The sequence below is a fragment of the Solea solea genome, chromosome 1 (assembly GCF_958295425.1).
Source record: "Solea solea chromosome 1, fSolSol10.1, whole genome shotgun sequence".
Classification (NCBI taxonomy): Eukaryota; Metazoa; Chordata; class Actinopteri; order Pleuronectiformes; family Soleidae; genus Solea; species Solea solea.
In genome coordinates this window covers 27,092,860-27,111,445 of record NC_081134.1, presented here as the reverse complement: position 1 = coordinate 27,111,445, position 18,586 = coordinate 27,092,860, and the positions used below count along the sequence as shown (strand labels likewise).

Genomic DNA, 18,586 nt, shown 5'->3' with positions numbered 1-18,586 from the left:
CAGCATCTAAAATCCTTTATTCAGATTGACCTCAGTGATACAAAGTGACCACATGAGGCAGCAGAGGATCAGCAGCTCCTGTGTCCCAGCCAGCTAAAATCACTGATTTTCTCTATGAGCTTTGATGTGGGAGAGTGAGGGGATTATAAACAGGACGGGGCTCCTCCCACCTCTGTAGCCCCTCCCCTCTAACAAAGTCAGGTCTGATTTCTGTTTGATGAAAGTAATCAGATTAGAGATTCAGTGAAGAGTCTAAGTGTGTCAGTAAAATGATCTGAGACACACATACAACCACATACAACCACACACACACACACATTAGCACAGATTACTTCATGTAAACATCGCACACGTAAATGTCAAACACTAAAAGCTCCACAACTCCTTGAGGACAGAAGATGGACAGATGAAGAACAGAAGATGGAAAGGTGAAGGACAAATGGTCAGATGATGGTGAAATCTTCAACAGTCTTTTTGTGTCTTTGTCTCACTGTCAGTCTCCAAAAGTGAGGTGTGAATGGTTTGAGGTCTCAGAGATGCCTCACAGTCAATACAGAACAGTGAGGGACATTGACATTGATTTTGTTTGTCTCAAAGATGAATAATAAAGTAGCTCTGTCATCATATGTGTCTCTGACTCATCATCACTTCACAGCTGTGATCTTTATGGACAAATCAAGTCTTTTAAATAGACGTGTCAAAAAAAAGGCATCTGACACTGATGTCACTTCCTGTTTTCAGAAAACCAGACTCACAAAGATAATCATCACTATATTAGAGGGACACGGACGTCAAGTTAAAAACACCAACTTTCTCAATAAGGTTTGAACCACATCACAGACAACCAAATCACAGACGACATCACAGATGACCACATCACAGGTGACATCACAGACAACCAAATCACAGATGATATCACAGACATCATCACAGATGACCACATCACAGGCAACCTCACAGATGACCACATTACAGACAACAACATCACAGACGACATCACAGGCGACATCACAGATGACCACATTACAGACAACGACATCACAGACGTCATCATAGACAACATCACAGACATCATCACAGATGACCACATCACAGACGACATCACAGACATCATCACAGACAACCAAATCACAGGCGACATCACAGACAACAACATCAAGGCGACATCACAGATGACATCACAGACAACATCACAGATGACTACATCACAGGCGTCATCACAGACATCATCACAGACGTTATCACAGATGACTACAGCAGAGGCCACATCACAGATGACATCACAGACGACCACATCATAGATGATGAATCATGAATCATGAATCATAGAATTAAAAACACTCACCAGTTGTGTTGACGATGAAGATGATGATGTCAGGTGTAACAGCTGCTGATTCATCTGGATAACAAAAAAGAAACCTGCAAACATAGGAAAAATTGTTAGCCAAGCTTAGCAAAAAACTGGAGGCAGATACAAACTGTTAACTGAGCTTAGAATAAAGTGAAATACTGTTAGCCTAGCTTAGCACAAAGTGAAAAACTGTTAGTGTAGCTAAGCACAAATGACTGGAGGCAGAGTAAACCTGTTAGCCTAGCTTAGCACAATAAGAAAAAAGTTAGCCTGGCTTAGCACAAAAGATTGGCGGCAGAGAAATGCTTTTAGCCTAGCTTAGCACAATAAGGAAAAAAGTTAGCCTCGCTTACCACAAAACACTGGAGGCAGAGGAAAACTGTTAGCCTAGCTTAGCACTGGAGAAGTCTTTAGCTTGATTAGAGACAGAAAACATTTAGCTTAGCATAAAGCCTGGAGAGAAACTACTTACCTACCTTGATTAAAGCCTGGTCTACAACTGTCATGTACCTGTGGTAGCCTAGCTTAGCACAAACTGAAAGGTAAGGGAACTGTTAGCTTAGCATAGAGACAGGAGATGCTAATATTCATGTATTATATGTGCAACATGTAGCATAATTATATATACACCTGTATATATAGTGTATAAATGTACAAGTCTACCTACGGTATAAATATACATGTATACGCTACATATTCATGTGTATATGTAGCATGTAATATACACGTATACATATACACATGAAGTGGTCTCTGTCACATTAACCATGATCAGCCCTCATAAGTGTGTGTGTTCTGTAAATGAATTAAAGTGTGTGTGTGTGAGTGAGAGAGAGAGAGCTTGAGTGTGTGTGTGTGTGTGTGTGTGTGTGTGTGAAAGAGAGAGCTTGAGTGTGTGTTTGTGTGTGCGTGTGTGTGCATGTGCGTGTGTGTGTGAGAGCGCTTGGGTGTATGTGTGTGTCTGTGTGAGTGGCCCCCCAGGGTTTAATGAACGAAGAGGTTCACTTGTGAGCTGATTGATCACTGACAGGGAGGAGGGAGTGTGTGTGTGTGTGTGTGTGTGTGTGTATGTGAGATGCTTTTACAGACAGTGTTTCAGTGTCTCTTGATCAGAGCGAGAGAAGCAGCAGAGAGAGCGAGAACGAGAACATGGACATATAGCAGGACTTTTATTTTGAAGAGTTATAAAATAAATCAAACCCAAGCTTTTTATTTTATTTTTCAACATTTTTATGATGATAACCAGAACAACAATGTTATCTCACCCCCTGATGCTGCTGGTCCTCGTGGTTGGCATGATGATGGTGGATGGAGCGCGGGTCCTGAGCGGTGAGTGATGATAGAAAAAAGAACAGATCATCATTTTAGAGTCACATTTTAAGGTCATTGAATATTTTAAACAATAACTTTAAAATTAACCTTCATTCACTTTATCTTTATCAGTATTTTAAAGATGAAATATAAATTAAACCGAAATATGTACATTCATTGATTTGATTTTTCTTCATGAATCATTGAGTTCATTAACATGTGAGTTACGTTCATCAGTAACATTAACCATGTTATAACTAACCCTAACCATATATAACTAACCCTAACCATGTTATAACTAACGTTAACCATGTTATAACTAACCCTAGGGATGTAATAACTAACTCTAACCATGTTATAACTAACACTAACCATGTTATAACATTAACAATATTATAACTAACACTAACCATGTTATGACTCACATTAACCATGTTATAACATTAACCATATTATAACTAAACCTAACCATGGTATAACTAACATTAACCATGTTATAACTAACGTTAACCATGTTATAACTAACCCTAATCATGTTATAACTACCCTAACCATGTTATACTGTAACTTACATTAACCATGTTATAAATAACCCTAACCATGTTATAACTAACCCTAACCATGTTAAAACATTAACCATATTATAACTAACCCTAACCATGTTATAACCAACAAAAACGATTTTATAACTAACCCTAACCATGTTATAAATAACATTAACTGTGTTATAAACCATAATAACTAACATTAACCGTGTTATAAACCATGATAACTAACATTAACAGTGTTATAAACAATGATAATTAACATCAACCGCGTTACAAACAATGATAACTAAGATTAACCGTGTTATAAAACATGATAATCCTCTGGTTACAGTCTTTGTACTAAACAAGGCTAACATGTTACTGCTATCTTTGAACTGACAAGGCTAGATGTAGAGCTAACATTTTTTTTGGGGGGGGGGGGGCTGTGTGTGTGAGAGAGTGTGTGTGTGTTTGTCAGAGAGAGCGAGAGAGAGAATGTGTGTGTGTATGTGTGTGTGTGTAGTTAGTAGACAGATATATATTAAGCTCTTTAGTGGTTTTAACAGTAAAGTGATGATGATGCAGAAGTGAATCCAGCTAATCACTTAAAGTAGCTCTCTCTCACACTCACACACACACACACACACACACAGTCATTGTTAATGGGAGCTCTTGTATCGACGCTGACATTGGATCAGAATCTTCTTCTCTGTTTCACTGATCTGAAACAGTGATGATGCCACAGTTTCCTGTTTACACTGTCACATGACCACTGGATGTGAACGGTGGTCATGTGATCTGTTTTCAACTTGGATTTGTTGATGAAACTACGTTTAGTGTGAATAAGGACATTGGAAATGTATCTCAGGTTAGCTTCTGTTAGCCTCCGTTAGCTTTTGTTAGCCTCTGTTAGCAATAGCTGTCAATAACAACACTCGGTATTTTCCAAACATCGTAGAAACGCTGACGTAACGACTGATTTAGTCAGTACGCAAGGATGTACTTGCGTACTTGAGAAGTACGACTGGAGTACATACTCGCCAAGTACAGAGTACACAAGTATGAGTATCCTCTCCTCAATCAATCGTTAAAGGCGACATAGACCGGAAGCTCCAATTAGCGCTGCGTTTGTGTGTGTGTATCTGCGTCATTACCTCGTTTATGAAACCCTAAAGTTTCAGAACAACAGTTCAGCCACTGCTGAGAAAATAGGGTTTTATTGTTTTCCTGGGCTCTGCGAAGCGGATCGGCACTTCCTTAATCTGATGTCGTCATCAGAAATCCTCACCACCGTAGCGCCACCTGGTGCGGCACTAGTCCGGGCACATCCGGTTGCGTACATTCAACCACAGAAGAAGAAGAACTACTGTGGTTGTAGCTGCTGAGATGCAGAGCATCCACCGTGCCAGAGGGGGAGCTGTGTATCTGAGAGCTGGCCTATCTATTACGTCACTTCCAGGTACCTGGCCAATCACAGGACAGTGGGAAAGCTCACGATGGCTGGCCAATCACAACACAGTCCACGTTCTGGGGGTGTGATTTTGGTCTGAAACAGCGCGGCTGACGAGAGCGTCAGTGAGGAGATATTTTGATCGGCTCGTTTGCAGCGACTGAGAGGTTTTTAACCATGAAAACAAGTTAATATATGTAAGAAGACCTCCATAACTAACATATATGTGTGATACAAGCATTCGATGTCGCCTTTAATACATCGATAATAAGTTTGAAAATAAATCCTAATGTGCGACGAATAAATAAAAACCTGCTTTGTCATTATATTTTTAAAAATGTAAAAGAAAACTCCTAATTGCCTTCATTTATTCACATTTCTCATTAAGTTTTCGTACGGTTCCCTGACAGTAGCCGTTCCCGAAACGCCATATGACCCCGCTTTGCTGTGCTCATACACAGCTGTGATGTCTCTCTGAGAAATAAGATTTTTCTGGGCTTTTGTGGTGTTTACGAAGGTTTTAGAACTGTGAAACTCCATGAATTAAAAATAAAGAATATAAAGATCTATACAAGCCTGTGTCCTGTGAACACTTTTATAGGCGTCTCTTTCACTATTGTGCTCAATGGGAAAATTGCTTTTTGGGACCCGGGAGTATTTTTTGTTGCAGTACCACGAGTGGCCACCATGACAAAATTGTCTTCAAGGCAGAGGGGGCGGAGCTCTATCCAGTTCTTATAATACATCCATGGTCGCCACCTGATGCATACTTGGTAAAATGGAGCGGGTTTGAGAACCGTACTCGCTGCTAACGGACTTGAGAATTGGAACAAAACTTGGACTGAGGCTGATGACGTTTTCACAAGTACAGGAGTACACACAAGTACGCACAAGTACGTACAAGTATGGATATTGAGAAACAGCCAAAGTGTTTTTACAAGTGCCGGCCATTTTAGAATCCTGTGTCAGGGTCAGTCCTCGTCAGCTGTGTCTTTGTCCCTCAGGTCAGATGGTGTGTTCAGGTGGACCCGGTCGTCCCTGCTACAAAATCGCATATTTCCACGACGTGTCGAGCCGTGTGGCTTTCAGGGAGGCGTGTCGAGCCTGCGAGATGGACGGAGGCTCACTGCTCAGCATCGAGAGCCCGGTGGAACAGAGGGACATCGAGAACCTGCTGCAGGTGAGACACACACCTGGTCCTCTTCTTCATCTCCTCCTCCTCCCCACATCTTCATCCTCTTCATCTCCAGGGGCTGCGTTCAGGAGCAGGGGGAGGAGCAATAGCAGACGGAGATTTCTGGATCGGACTGACTCGGGTGGACGGATTGGATCAGACTCATCCAGAACTCACCAACACATTCACTTCCTGTCCGCAGCTGTACCAGTGGACAGACGGCAGTGCTGCCACCTTCAGGTGAACAGCACCATTGACTACACAAACACACATCTGACCACACACACTCACACTTATATATCTGACCACACACACTCATATATCTGACTACACACACACACACTCATATATCTGACCACACACACACACCTGACCACACACACTCATATATCTGACCACACACACTCATATATATGACTACACACACACACACATCTGACTACACACACACACTCATATATCTGACTACACACACACATATCTGACCACACAAGAAAGATAAGACTCACATGATGATGATGATGATGGTGATGACAAAAAAGATTATGGTGGTGATGATTGTGATGATGATGAAGACTATGATGATGTAGGAACTGGTACTTTGATGAGCCGTCCTGTGGAGGCGAGGCCTGTGTGGTCATGTACCATCAGCCCACTGCACTTCCTGGTCTGGGTGGGGCTTATCTTTACCAATGGAACGACGACCGCTGCAACATGAAACACAACTTCATCTGCAAATACAAACCAGGTACCGTCAGCTAATCAGCTGCAGCCTCTGAAAGTCCCGCCTCTTTTCATTCATTCATCTGTTTCTTTCACCAGTGAGAGACACACCTGGTGGGCGGGGCACAGGTGAGCACTACTTGTTTCTGATGTGGGACATTTTCATCGGGACATGGTTCCTGTGTTGTCTACTGATGGCAGGACAGACGCCACCACAGGTCACAGTGTGTAACAGCTGTGTGTGTGTGTGTGTGTTCCTAGAGGTGACAGCAGGTGGAGGTGTGGTCAAACAGTCTGCAGGAGGTGAAGAGGTGCGGCCTCAGGTCACTGTAGCTGGAGGTTCAGGTACCAAACACTTCTGACCTTTAAAAAACACTTCATCATGTTTTCATGTAATTGCTGACTGTGATGTTATCATCACTGATGGGTGATGTCACATGACCTGTCTGTTTTCAGGCATGTTACTGGTCTACGTCATCATTCCCACAATCCCCCTGCTGCTGCTCATCCTGGTGGCTTCTGGGACATGTTGTGTTCAGATGTTCAGTCAAAGGTGAGACTACATCTCCCAGCAACACCTGCTACTCTGCTGAGGCAGGTTTTTAGTGAACACAGCTTTGTGCACGAGTTTATGTGTATGTGTATGTGTATGTGTGTGCGCACGAGTGTATGTGATTGCGTGCGCAGGAGTGTATGTGAGAGCCTGTGTGCACGAGTGTGTGTGTGTGTGTGAGTGTATGAGTATGTGAGAGTGTGTGTGTAAGAGTTTGTGGGTGTGTGTACCTGGCCCTGGTTCAGGTTTCCAGACCTCCTGCTGAATCAGCTGATCCTAAGAACATGCAGAGTTTGCAGAGACTGAGAGTATGTTTGTTTATAAACTGTGACAAGCTGGTTCTTCCTTCAGACATCTGTAAACATATGTAGACATTGTGTAAACATCTGTAGACATCGTGTAAACATCCTGTAGAAATCATGTAAACATCTGTAGACATTGTGTAAACATGTAAACATCCTGTAAACATCTGTTGACATTGTGTAAACATCTGTAGACATCCTATAAACATCTGTAGAGATCCTGTAAACATCTGCAGAAATCCTGTAAGCATCTGTAGAAATCCTGTGGACATCCTGTAAACATCTGTAGACCCCGTAGACATCCTGTAAACATCTGCAGAGATCGTGTTAATATCTGTAAACATCTGTACACATCCTGTAAACATATGTAGACATCCTGTACACATCCTGTAAACATCTGTAGAGAACCTGAAAACATCTGTAGACCTTTACAGTTGACAGAAGTGATGTTTATCTGTTGTCTGAAGAACTGTAGTCAGGGTCCAGGTTCAACAAACAGAATCGGATTAACTTGATTTTGTGTAAATTTATTTTCATTTATATTACATTAGAAACAATCACAGCTGATTTGAGGACCATGATGATGTCACTTCCTGTGTTACAGAAGAACGCCCCACACAAAGACGACCACCGACCGATCAAACCTCTGGATCTCCAAACCGTCCAAAGCCGACAGCATCGAGGTCTGACTGAGTGATGATGACATCACCTCGCAGCTTGGCTGTTTTCTTCTTTCCTTTCTATATTTCCTGTCTCCTCAGTCCTTAAGGTTTAAATGAGTTTGTGCACTTCATGAAGTGGGAGGGATCAGTGTCCCTCAGGGGGGCGGAGCCACAGGAGGAGAGTGTTGTGTGGTAATGGGTTTGTGATTAAAACAGATGAAAAAAGTTTTTTAAAAGATCATGTAGTGTTAGCATTAGAATGTCCATCCTGTCACCACTAACACGGTGAACAATCAACATGCTAATGCTAACAAATTAACAACATGTAACTGAGGTGATGTAGAGTTAGCATTAGCACCATGTTCATGTAACCAACTCAAGACAAATGTGCTAATGCTAACCTTGGTTAAAATTCATGACTTTCATTTGTTAGCATTAAAATGTTTAATGTTGAGCCTGTTACTACGCTAACATCAGCTGACATTTCTCAGATATGGAATGCAGAAAGGTCAGAGGTCAGCTGCTCAGTGGGCAGGGCTGTGTTTAAAAGGACAGTTCAACATATTTTCTTTCTTGCTCACAATGACATGCCACTAGCTTAGCTAAGCTTAGCATAGCACTGTGTAAGTGTTTGTCATGTGACTGAAGTCATGGTTATATGATGTCTTTATGTGACGATTGTCAGCAATGTCATGACTGTGTGAAGGGGCGGGGCTTACTGGACGCTCACCTGACAATAGATTAATGATTCTAATCAAACTGAATAATGAAAAATAAATTTGATCTGTTTGAGTTGCCATGGAAATGACTGTGTGTGTGTTCAGCACATTGGCTCAAACAAACATGTGTGATGTCATCATTAAAAAAAAGTCTTTCTGTGACTCTGATTGTTGTTATTTACAAAACAAAGATGATGTCGGAGGAGGAGGAGCTAATGAAAACCATGTCATGTGACAAAAGCTTCATCTGAAATGACAGCAACCCCGCCTCACTATGGTTAGGCAATGTGGGCGTTCTGAGCGAGCTCAGTAGAGGCGGAGTCAGCATGTTGTCAGGAAGTGTGAATCTGTCGTGTGTCGTCCGCGTTGTCGTCTTCGTTGGCCGACACCTCTTGCTCCTCGGTGGACGTGTGGGCGGTGACCACCGTCTCTTCCTGTTTGTACGTCAGAATCATGTCGTTATCAAACAGAATGGGCGGAGCCTCGTCGGTGGGCGACTCCCCCAAGGCGTGCATGCGCCTCCTGTGCTGCTGCAGGTTGCCGCGGCGGTTGAAGCGGGCGGAGCAGAGGTCGCAGGCGAACGGCCGCTCGCCTGTGTGGATGATGACGTGGCGGTCGAGCTGCGAGCGACACTTCTTGTCTTTGCCGCAGATGTGGCAGACGAAACTCTGTGGCACTCGCGCTCCGTTGGCGTGGACGACCTCGCGGTGCCTCTTCAGGTGGCTGCGGCGGCGGAAGCAGCGGCTGCAGAAGTCGCAGGCGTGCGGCCGGACTTCGCTGTGGATCAGTGAGTGACTCGTCAGTAGGGATTTGAACTTGAAGACTTTTCCGCAGATGGGACACGGGAAGGTTTTGGCCTGTGCCGCACTCCTCCTGTTCCCGCTGACACCACGCACTACATTGTTAGCTCTGACCTTCAGGTGGACGCGCAGGTGGTGCTGCTTCAGGCAGGTGGCGCGCTGGAAACTTCGCAGACAGACGCCGCAGCGGTGTGGCTTCTCGTCCGTGTGGGCGTGCGAGTGAGCGGCAAGGTGAGCTTCAGATTTTAGCCGCTTCCCACAAACGCTGCAGGTGAAGGACGCGTTGGGCGTCGGCGGTTCGTCTCCATTCTCGTGGTTGGCGTGCGTGAGGATCTTGTGGCGTTTGAGCTGGTGCTGTCGGGCGAACTTGCGCCCACAGATGTCGCAGAGATGCGGCCTCTCGCCCGTGTGCGTCTGTAAGTGGACGACGAGCTGCGAACGACATTTAAACTCTTTACCGCAGAAGTCGCAGAGCAGTGAGCTGGGCTGTGGCGTTGTGGCCACGCCCTCTACATGGACGATCTTCTTGTGGTGCTCTAGGTCGTTGGTCCTCATGTAGGCTTTAGGGCAAAGGTCACAGCGATGAGGTTTGACTCCGGAGTGAATGACCTCGTGCGTCTTCAGTCGCGACCTGCAGCTGAAGGTTTTCCCGCAGGTGGCGCAGAGCCACGCCGGCGCCGCACGCTGCTTCTCCAGCCTGGTGACGCCATGTGGGTGGAGCCTGTTCAGGTGGTGCTGCAGGTTGTCGCGGCGGTTGAAGCGCAACTCGCACAGGTGACAGGCAAACGGCTTCTTCCCCGTGTGGATGAAGGAGTGCCGAGCCAAACTCGACTTGTTCTTCATCACTTTCCCACAAACATCGCACACGATGCTGTCGACCTCCAGCTTCACCGCCACAAGTGCATGCTGGGAGTTTGAGTCACGCCACACACTCTCCGGAGACGCCGCCGTTTCTTTTTAGGAGGAAACAGAGTCAAAGTGAAACCAGGTGAAAAACATCCACTCACAAATATATTAAACATTTCAAACGAATTCAAAGTAAAACCAGAAAACATTTATAATAAAATGCAAAAACTTAAAACTTTATATTTAACACATTTCATTACTTTATTCTGAATTAAAACCCCTGTATTGTTTAAATCACAGTCTCTCACCTTCACCTGGACCTGGAGTCCAGCTGGGATCACCAGTGTCTCCTGGCTCCTCCTCCTCCTCTGGCTCCTCCTCCTCCTGCTCAGTGTCAGGTGACCGGGGGTGCCGTGAGCGTTTGCGGCGGCGTGGAGTCGCCGCGTTCCGTGTGCTGGTGTTGTGGTTCTGAGGAGTGGGTCTCCTCTGGGTTCTAGACTCTGGAATGAGTGTGGGCGAGAGTCTGACAGCAGGTTTGATGGTTCTGGTTCTGGTCCTGGTGGAGGAGGAGGTGCAGTGCTCCAGCAGAGCTCCCCCGTGTGGTCCATCAGGTCTGACGGACAAACACTGCAGCAGCATGTCAGGTGACGGAGCTGCCGACACACAACAGGTGACAACATCAACAATGTCCTTTGCTGCCACCTGGTGTCACAAACATGTTACTGCTCCCTAACCATGTTTTTTTTTTTTTTTTAACATTCAATAACTTACATCATGATAATGTTTAACCCTTTCAGATGTGCCAGTTAGCAAGGCAGTGCAAGCAGGAGAAAGATCGCATTTTACCCTCGAAACAAAAGTCTACAACGTCTTTATCTCACTGTTACACAGATGTTTATAAACCACTCACTCTCCCACACCAAAGTCCAGAGAGAAAATCAGTGATTTTAGCTGGCGGGGACACAGGAGCTGCTGGTCCTCTGCTGCCTCCTGTGGTCACCTTAGGTCACTGACGTCAATCTGAACAAAGGATTTTAAATAGGGATGCAGCGATCTGATATTTGTATCGTGTATCATGACAATGGGCTGATCCACAGCGGCTGTCTAAAAACACATTTCTTCCGACTACCTCGACTAAGACGACGACAACAAAAAAATAACTTGCTTATACATCGCACTTATGACTAGCACTTCATAGTTTGGCTTACTTGAAGCTCTTACTTACTTCTAGCTCTTATTTGTACCCAAATGTTTGAATGCACTTATTGTAAGTCGCTTTGGATAAAAGCGTCTGCTAAATGACATGTAATGTAATCTATTCAGTCTAATTCTATGCTTACGTAGTTTTCAAAATGAATCGAGCGAAAGGATCAATGATGTGGAACTTTTTCACACGACCTCAGACAACAAACTCCACGGCTGTTTGTAAAAGCTGCAGTAAATGTTTGAGGGGCGCTCGTCGTTATGGACGGAACAGCTGTCGATTGTTGGGGTCAAGAGATTCTGGCTGCTCATGATACACCTGGAGCCACGGTACGACATAAGCCGAAAATCTTTGTCCGAGCAGCTCTACCCGAACTGCATGGTAAAGTGTACAGTCACATATTAAAGAAGATAAAAATTTCCCACGTAACTTTAAGAAGTTATTGGTTTATTGAGCTGCTTTTGTGTTAGATGTTAAAATCATTTTTGTACTAAACCATTAACAAAGAACTGACTGTTTATTTTGAATATCTATCAAGCTTGTGAAGCTATTGCTTTACTGGTGCACAGTTATTAAATTAATAACCAATTCACTATATTTCTATTTGCTTATTTGTTTTTAAAATCAGGAAAGAAATGTTTCAGTCAGGTCTGATGTTGCCTTGGACAAAACAAGGATCCCAGTCTTTTCCAAACAATGAGACATAACATTTGTTACCAAAATTCCACACTTTTTTTCCTGTATCGGTCAATACATAAAAACTAAACGTTTAGATATCGGTATCAGAGGTGAAAAAAGAGGATTGGTGCATCCCTAATTTCAAATACTGAAGTGACAAAATAAGACATTTGAACTTAGTGATGGAGGCAGCAGTGGATCAACAACTCCTGAAAATCACTAATTTTCTCTATGGACACACTTAATTTTCCTGTTTTCAAAAGTCCTGAACTATCCCTTTAAATTCTGGTGTGAATTATGAGTGGGAAAAAAACAGTCTCAGTTTATATTAAAGGGGACATATTATGCAAAATCAACTTTTTAATCATTTTAATACTTGTATTTGGGACTCTGGAGGCCCTACCAGTCGCCTAAGTGTGGAAAAAGAATACTCAGTCATGTTTTCGTGGTCCCCCTTAGTGTAAGTATAGGCGATAAAACACTCGATGTTGAATTCCCTGCGCTTATGACGGCAGCATGCGCATTTCACCGCGAATGTTACCACCCCACCAGTAAGTTTACCTCGAGAGCTCCACCTTAGTTCCACCTTGTCCCTATAAAATGCGAGAGTGCAGGCGAGGGAGGATGATCAGTATTATGTCAACGCAGAGGGACAAGTGTGCTGTTGGTGGCTGCACAGTGGAGCACAGTGTTTTACACAAACTTCAAACTACCGGCCAGCGGTCACCGTATTTAGTCAGCGACCATATTTCACCGACGTACAAACACACATTTTTAAGAAAAGGTCACATAGAGCTCATAACTGACCATTCTGACACGTCCTAATTAAACATATTTGGTCAGTACGTCCTCCATGACCGGAGCACAGACTCAGTCTGATACAATCACATACAGCGGCAGTTTATGCAGCTCGCCGCTCGCCCCTGGCGATCAGCGGTGCTGTCCCTAAGTCTTTTGAACTGATTTACAGTTCGGCTTGATCCTTGTGTCGGACGTCTCCGGAGCACAGACTCAGTCTGATACAGTCACATACAGTGGCAGTTTATGCAGCTCGCCGCTGGCGATCAGTGGTGCTGTCCCTAAGTGTTTTTAACTGATTTACAGTTCGGCAGTGTTCGGCTTGATCCTTTGGTGCTTCATCCTTATGGTATTTTGACCAAAGCATGTCACAGACATGTTCATTAGGACACCAGGGAACTATTTTAACTTGGGGAAATAGGGTATAATATGTCTCCTTTAATAAAAGACATTAGATTATTTAGTTTTTAACCTGCATCTTTATTCATTTAGGTGCTGACTCACCTGAGTGCTGACTCACCTGAGTGCTGACTCACCTGAGTGCTGACTCACCTGAGTGCTGACTCACCTGAGTGCTGACTCACCTGAGTGCTGACTCACCTGAGTGCTGACTCACCTGAGTGCGACCAGCTGAGCTGCTGAGTCAGCAGGTCCACCTGGACAGCAGCATCCCTGTGTTCTGCTGAGTCGCTCTGACACGCCACCTCTTTGCTCTGCTGCTGTGGACTCTCCCACTGACAGGCCACCTCCCTCCTCTTCACCTCCTCCTCCTCCTCCTCCTCCTCCACTGCAGCTCTGAGCATGAATACACACAGCTGCTCTGCTTCTCCAGCAGGGGGCTCCATCTTCAACACCTGAGCACAAGCAAAAATTTAGATTTAGATATAAGCATTTAGCAGACGTCAGACAACACTTTCTGATCTTCTTAACTACTTCACAACTTTGAATTTAAGCGTCTGTGAAATGTTTCAGTCGTCTCCATGGTAACCGCACACCTACAGGTGGATCATCTTGATCAATACTGACATGTTTATTCATTTTCCTTTATTTAAAAAATAAAAGTGGAGACAGTGATAAATAATCAATTGCTCGATATAAATGTGATATAAATGTCTAAAAACCTACAGGATCACGAAGAAAGTATTTTATTTTGAAATGTGACTTTTATTTTCTTTAGTCCATAAAACATGCTGAAGCTCAGTGAAGACAAAAGATTAAAATAAAATGTTATTTTTTTAATTATTTCAAGTGTCTAAAAACCGTCACACATGGACTATTGACTTAAACAATCGTTGTAGCTTTATTTTACTTATATAGTTATAAATGTTTACATAATATTAAACCGTTTCAGTGACGTCACCAGACAAACATATGAACACATTATTTTTCACAACATTAAAACAAAAACGTGAGAAACTGAAGTTAAAAAAACGTCTTAGCACCATGCTAACAACATTAGCCCTAATCTAACAGCTTTTCTCCGTCTCTCGGCACACGTGAGCTAACAGTTTCCGCTTTTACCTGAGATCGCAGCAGCGCGTGCGTCACTCCGACTAAGTTTTAACGTTCCCACGAAGTTTCAACGCGAAGAAAACGTGTTTCAACGTTAACACGAAAATCATCACTGCTGGAGATACAGGAAACACAGGAAACGCTGCTCCTTCTTCTACTTCCTGCGTGTCGTCCGGTTTGGCGGGATGATGGCGCCCCCGCAGGTCAGGAGACGAAGTGCAGCCGCTGAATGAACTTTATTATTATTGGTTTGTAAAACATAAACAGAATGTGGTGAAGTCACGTGACTCAAGTGTTTGTGTGTGTGTGTAGATATGTTTATTTAGAATATTCTGGAATTTTACAACATAAATAAAATATTTAATCACAACAATGTTTTCATCAGCTTAACCAGCGTTTAATCAACCACAACCTGAGTTAAACTGACCACAGCCGGTTTTAACCAGGGTTTAACTAGTCCAGGGTCATTTTAACCAGGGTTAAACTGACCACAGCCCCCTTTAACCAGGGTTTAACTAGTTCAGGGTCATTTTAACCAGGGTTTTACTAGTCCAGTCATTTTAACCAGGGTTAAATCATTAACTCAGATGTATTTAACAGTATGATTGTCTATCTCTCTCTGTGCTTCAATTATGACAATGTGAATGAATGAATGAATAAATATTCAACTTCCTGCTTCTCTATTTACAATATTAACAGAACCAGCAGCTAGCCCCGCCCACCTGCTGTGGTCAATCCAGTCCAGTTAAAGTCCATGAATATGGAGCACAACTGAAGACGAGGACGGACAATGTCTTCATGCGACCGAAGACGGACGATGTCTTCATACACATTTATAAACAAAACAACAAAACAAAAAACAAAGACAGTATCTTCACTTAATACTTGACCTTTGACCCCACCACACAGTCATCATCAGCAGACTGAGCAGCAGTCAGCTGACCTTTATATTGACCTTTATTAACCAGTTACAGTTCTTTTTTTTTTAACAATGAACCAATCATGTGCACAGTTCCTCAAGGCTCCACCCTCGGCCAACTCATCTTTTAATTTTTTTGTTTTGGTTCTTTTAGTTTCAGTTCATCAGTACAACAACAAAACAACAACAAAACAACAATGTGACACGTGAAAGTGAGTCTGTGTCAATGCAAGACTCATTCAGTCAACAAGGCAGTGCAAAAACATCCAGCTCCTCCTCCTTTTCATCACCACGCCCCTCCTCTTCCTCCTCCATGATTTGAAGCTAAGCAGAGTTGAGATATTCCAGAGCGACTTCATAACAGAATTTATATTGTTCCTGTAGAGAGAGGTCAACAGTCACAGGTCACATTTTAGTGTAATTTTCATGGATGTATTATCAGAACTGGATGTAGCTCCACCCCCTCTGCCATGAAGACAATTTTGTCATGGGGGCCACTCATGGTACTACAAATAACAACAAATACTCACGTGGCCCAAAAAGCAATTTTCGCATTGAGCACAATAGTAAACGAGACGTCTGTAAAAGTGTCCACAGGACACCTGGAGACATGGACACAGGCATGTTTAGATCTTTATATTCTATATTTTTAATTCATGGAGTTTCACATTCGTAAAACCTTCCTAAAAGCCATAAAAAGCCCAGACAAATCTTATTGTCCAGAGTGACGTCACAGCTGTGTACGAGCACAGCAAAGTGTGGTCATGTGATGTCTCGGGAACAGCTAATGTCAGGGAACCGTATGATGTGAAACTTTATGAGAAATGTGAATAAATGAAGGCAATGAGGGGGTTACTTTTACATTTTTTAAATATTAGGACAAAATAGGTTTTTAATTATTTATTCGTCGCTCATTAGGATTTATTTTCAAACTTATATCGATGAATAACGAGCTGCTGTGCGGAGGGTACTGACATCGTTAACACTAATGACGGTGTGATGACCTGTTCATAAAGTTACTGATAAATGTGATGAACACATGAATTAGAGTGAAAGAATCTGGAGTTATAAAATTACGTTTAACACGTTATTATTGTTCCTAATAATCTGATCATGGGTCTGAAGGTTTATTTTAATATTTTATGATTATTATTTTAACCATAAATTGTAATTATAATGATAAGTTAGCTTTATTTGTAAACCACCTACAAAAACAGTTAGAAATGTGAACTTTGAAATTTAAATCAAAATACAAAGCATAGGAATGAGACCAAAATCATATTCATGGTTAATATTCAATGGAATTGCATCATAAAAGTACTTAATGTTGTCATTATTTTCTTGGACAATTATATATAAAATCCCTGAGTTCTGTGACAGTTATTAGCATACATTTTTATCAGTGAATGGAAGAAAACATGATTCCTGAAACAACAAATAAACTAATTAAATGAACCTTTAAATTGATCATTTTAACCTGTAATGACGTCATTATACTTTTCAGTTTACTCTATTCACTATCGTTGGTTTTGACATTCGCTGTTCATGGACGCACCAAGCAAGTCGAGAACGTGGACGACTCGTTCACAGAGCCCAGATGCATTATGGGAGTAACACTACTGCGCATAATCTATGGCCTGCACAACCTGGACATTAACCAGGAAGTCAGAAACTTTTTTGGCATATGTGCTGGGTGAGCAACTCCATAAGCATAAACGGAGCCAAAGGGGCGGAGCTCTATCCAGTTCATAGAATACATCCATGGTCATTTTAGCTAACAGGTAGCTAACTTCTGGTTTAATTTCAACTATTTTTGGTTTTAAAAGGTAGTTTAAGTTTATTTACCACAGATTGATTGATTGATTGATTGATGTTATTTACCAGCAGGTCGACCATGTTTGGTTTGTTGTTTCTTAAAGTTTTGACAGCGTGAAAGACGTCCACGCAGCGCTGCTGACGCAACATCTCACACACGATACTGACGCTGCAGAACACGCCACTGCGTCCACCGCCGTTCCTGAGGGACACACACCACAGAGGACACCACAGAGGACACAAGAGCAGACACCAGAGTTAGAAAGATTCAAATGTGTGTGATTCCACTTTTCATCACATGATGGAGACAAATAACTAGAGATGAAACCTTAGCCCAGTCCTGACAGAGTGCACTTCACAGTGAGAGTGTGTACTTTACAGTGAGAGTGTGCACTTTACACTGAGAGTGTGTACTTTACAGTGAGTGTGTACTTTACAGTGAGAGTGTGTACTTTACAGTGAGAGTGTGTACTTTACTGAGAGTGTGTACTTTACAGTGAGTGTGTACTTTAAACTGAGAGTGTGTACTTTACACTGAGAGTATTTGTAGTACAAGTACTTAAAGTATCAGTGCATGTATCTCCTGCAGTAGTACATCAGTGCATGTGTTTGTATGTGCGTGCACGTGGTGGTCGTACAGGCAGTGCACGACCGTGCGTCCCTCGCCGCCGTCATACTCGTCCTGCCATTTGTCCACCTGATGGACAAGTTTGAGGAAGGAGCGCTTGGACACGGGCGTGTCCCGGTACATGGGCCAACCCAGGAACTGGAACTGCTGAACCATACGGTACCCGTCCTGCGGCTGGACACACAGGGAGGACAGGGTGGTCAAATGAAACGCACCCTGACAAACAAACATATCCAGCACCAGGAGACACTGACATCAAACACACCCATAACTAAACTCTGCAGGAAGGACGGAGGACGGTACAAGAGAGGGAGGAGATATCAGCTAATAAAGCTAACATCAGCTCATAAAGCTAACATTAGCAGATATCAGCTAATAAAGCTAACATTAGCAGATATCAGCAAAGTGAAGCTAATATCAGCTCATAAAGCTAACATTAGCAGATATCAGCTAATAAAGCTAACATTAGCAGATATCAGCTAATAAAGCTAACATTAGCTGAAAAGCTAGCCCCACTGCTGCCAGCTCAGCGCCAACATGAGCTAAGTGAATGTTGTTGTTGCCTCTGTCTCCAGCAGGTGGCAGAGTGAAAAACTAACGCACCCTGGCCGTGT

The 18,586-nt window shown here is 43.1% G+C and overlaps 3 protein-coding genes across 11 annotated transcripts in view; 1 reads left to right on the top strand and 2 right to left on the bottom strand.

Moving 5' to 3' along the window:
* The first annotated feature begins 1,973 nt into the window (after positions 1-1,973).
* On the top strand, positions 1,974-8,126 carry chodl (chondrolectin). 2 transcript variants are annotated; one of them, XM_058637190.1, is made up of 9 exons: positions 1,974-2,680; positions 5,310-5,532; positions 5,644-5,819; positions 5,890-6,053; positions 6,404-6,561; positions 6,636-6,665; positions 6,798-6,881; positions 6,993-7,089; positions 7,996-8,126. In XM_058637190.1, the coding sequence occupies exons 2-9, from the start codon at positions 5,490-5,492 to the stop codon at positions 8,078-8,080; spliced, it is 837 nt and encodes a 278-aa protein (XP_058493173.1). In that variant the 5' UTR covers positions 1,974-2,680; positions 5,310-5,489; the 3' UTR covers positions 8,081-8,126. The 2 variants fall into 2 exon arrangements, with proteins under 2 accessions (XP_058493173.1, XP_058493164.1); XM_058637181.1 differs by lacking the exon at positions 5,310-5,532 and having other exon boundaries at positions 2,170-2,680.
* LOC131464590 (zinc finger protein 737-like) lies at positions 7,903-14,858 on the bottom strand. Of its 2 annotated transcripts, XM_058637171.1 has the most exons (5): positions 14,620-14,858; positions 13,715-13,952; positions 10,727-11,071; positions 9,687-10,525; positions 9,092-9,549 (listed from the first exon to the last, which is right to left on the bottom strand). In XM_058637171.1, the coding sequence occupies exons 2-5, from the start codon at positions 13,941-13,943 to the stop codon at positions 9,235-9,237; spliced, it is 1,728 nt and encodes a 575-aa protein (XP_058493154.1). In that variant the 5' UTR covers positions 13,944-13,952; positions 14,620-14,858; the 3' UTR covers positions 9,092-9,234. The 2 variants fall into 2 exon arrangements, with proteins under 2 accessions (XP_058493146.1, XP_058493154.1); XM_058637163.1 differs by having other exon boundaries at positions 7,903-10,525; positions 14,620-14,809.
* A 768-nt stretch (positions 14,859-15,626) lies between these two features.
* LOC131464558 (receptor-type tyrosine-protein phosphatase mu-like) overlaps positions 15,627-18,586 on the bottom strand; it is an 83,094-nt gene continuing 80,134 nt past the window's right edge. For all 7 annotated transcript variants that reach the window (XM_058637102.1, XM_058637121.1, XM_058637137.1 and 4 more), the window contains 4 exons: positions 18,576-18,586; positions 17,983-18,146; positions 17,411-17,546; positions 15,627-15,907 (listed from right to left, as the gene is read on the bottom strand). The exon at positions 18,576-18,586 is cut by the window's right edge and continues 115 nt beyond it. In XM_058637102.1, the coding sequence (XP_058493085.1) occupies positions 15,854-15,907; positions 17,411-17,546; positions 17,983-18,146; positions 18,576-18,586 (365 nt within the window). In that variant the 3' untranslated portion in view covers positions 15,627-15,853. The remainder of the gene's footprint in view (positions 15,908-17,410; positions 17,547-17,982; positions 18,147-18,575) is intronic.

What these genes read in the sequence shown, in the direction of transcription:
- LOC131464590 (XM_058637163.1), bottom strand. Translation starts at nt 13,943, where the DNA reads ATGGAGCCCCCTGCTGGAGAAGCAGAGCAGCTGTGTGTATTCATGCTC. An exon ending in GCTCAGCTGGTCGCACTCAG is followed by an intron (nt 11,072 to 13,714) that starts GTGAGTCAGCAC and finishes GTGTGTCGGCAG; the next exon opens with CTCCGTCACCTGACATGCTG. An exon ending in GACTCCAGGTCCAGGTGAAG is followed by an intron (nt 10,526 to 10,726) that starts GTGAGAGACTGT and finishes CCTCCTAAAAAG; the next exon opens with AAACGGCGGCGTCTCCGGAG.
- chodl (XM_058637181.1), top strand. Translation starts at nt 2,584, where the DNA reads ATGATGATAACCAGAACAACAATGTTATCTCACCCCCTGATGCTGCTG. An exon ending in ACATCGAGAACCTGCTGCAG is followed by an intron (nt 5,820 to 5,889) that starts GTGAGACACACA and finishes CTTCATCTCCAG; the next exon opens with GGGCTGCGTTCAGGAGCAGG. An exon ending in CATCTGCAAATACAAACCAG is followed by an intron (nt 6,562 to 6,635) that starts GTACCGTCAGCT and finishes TTCTTTCACCAG; the next exon opens with TGAGAGACACACCTGGTGGG.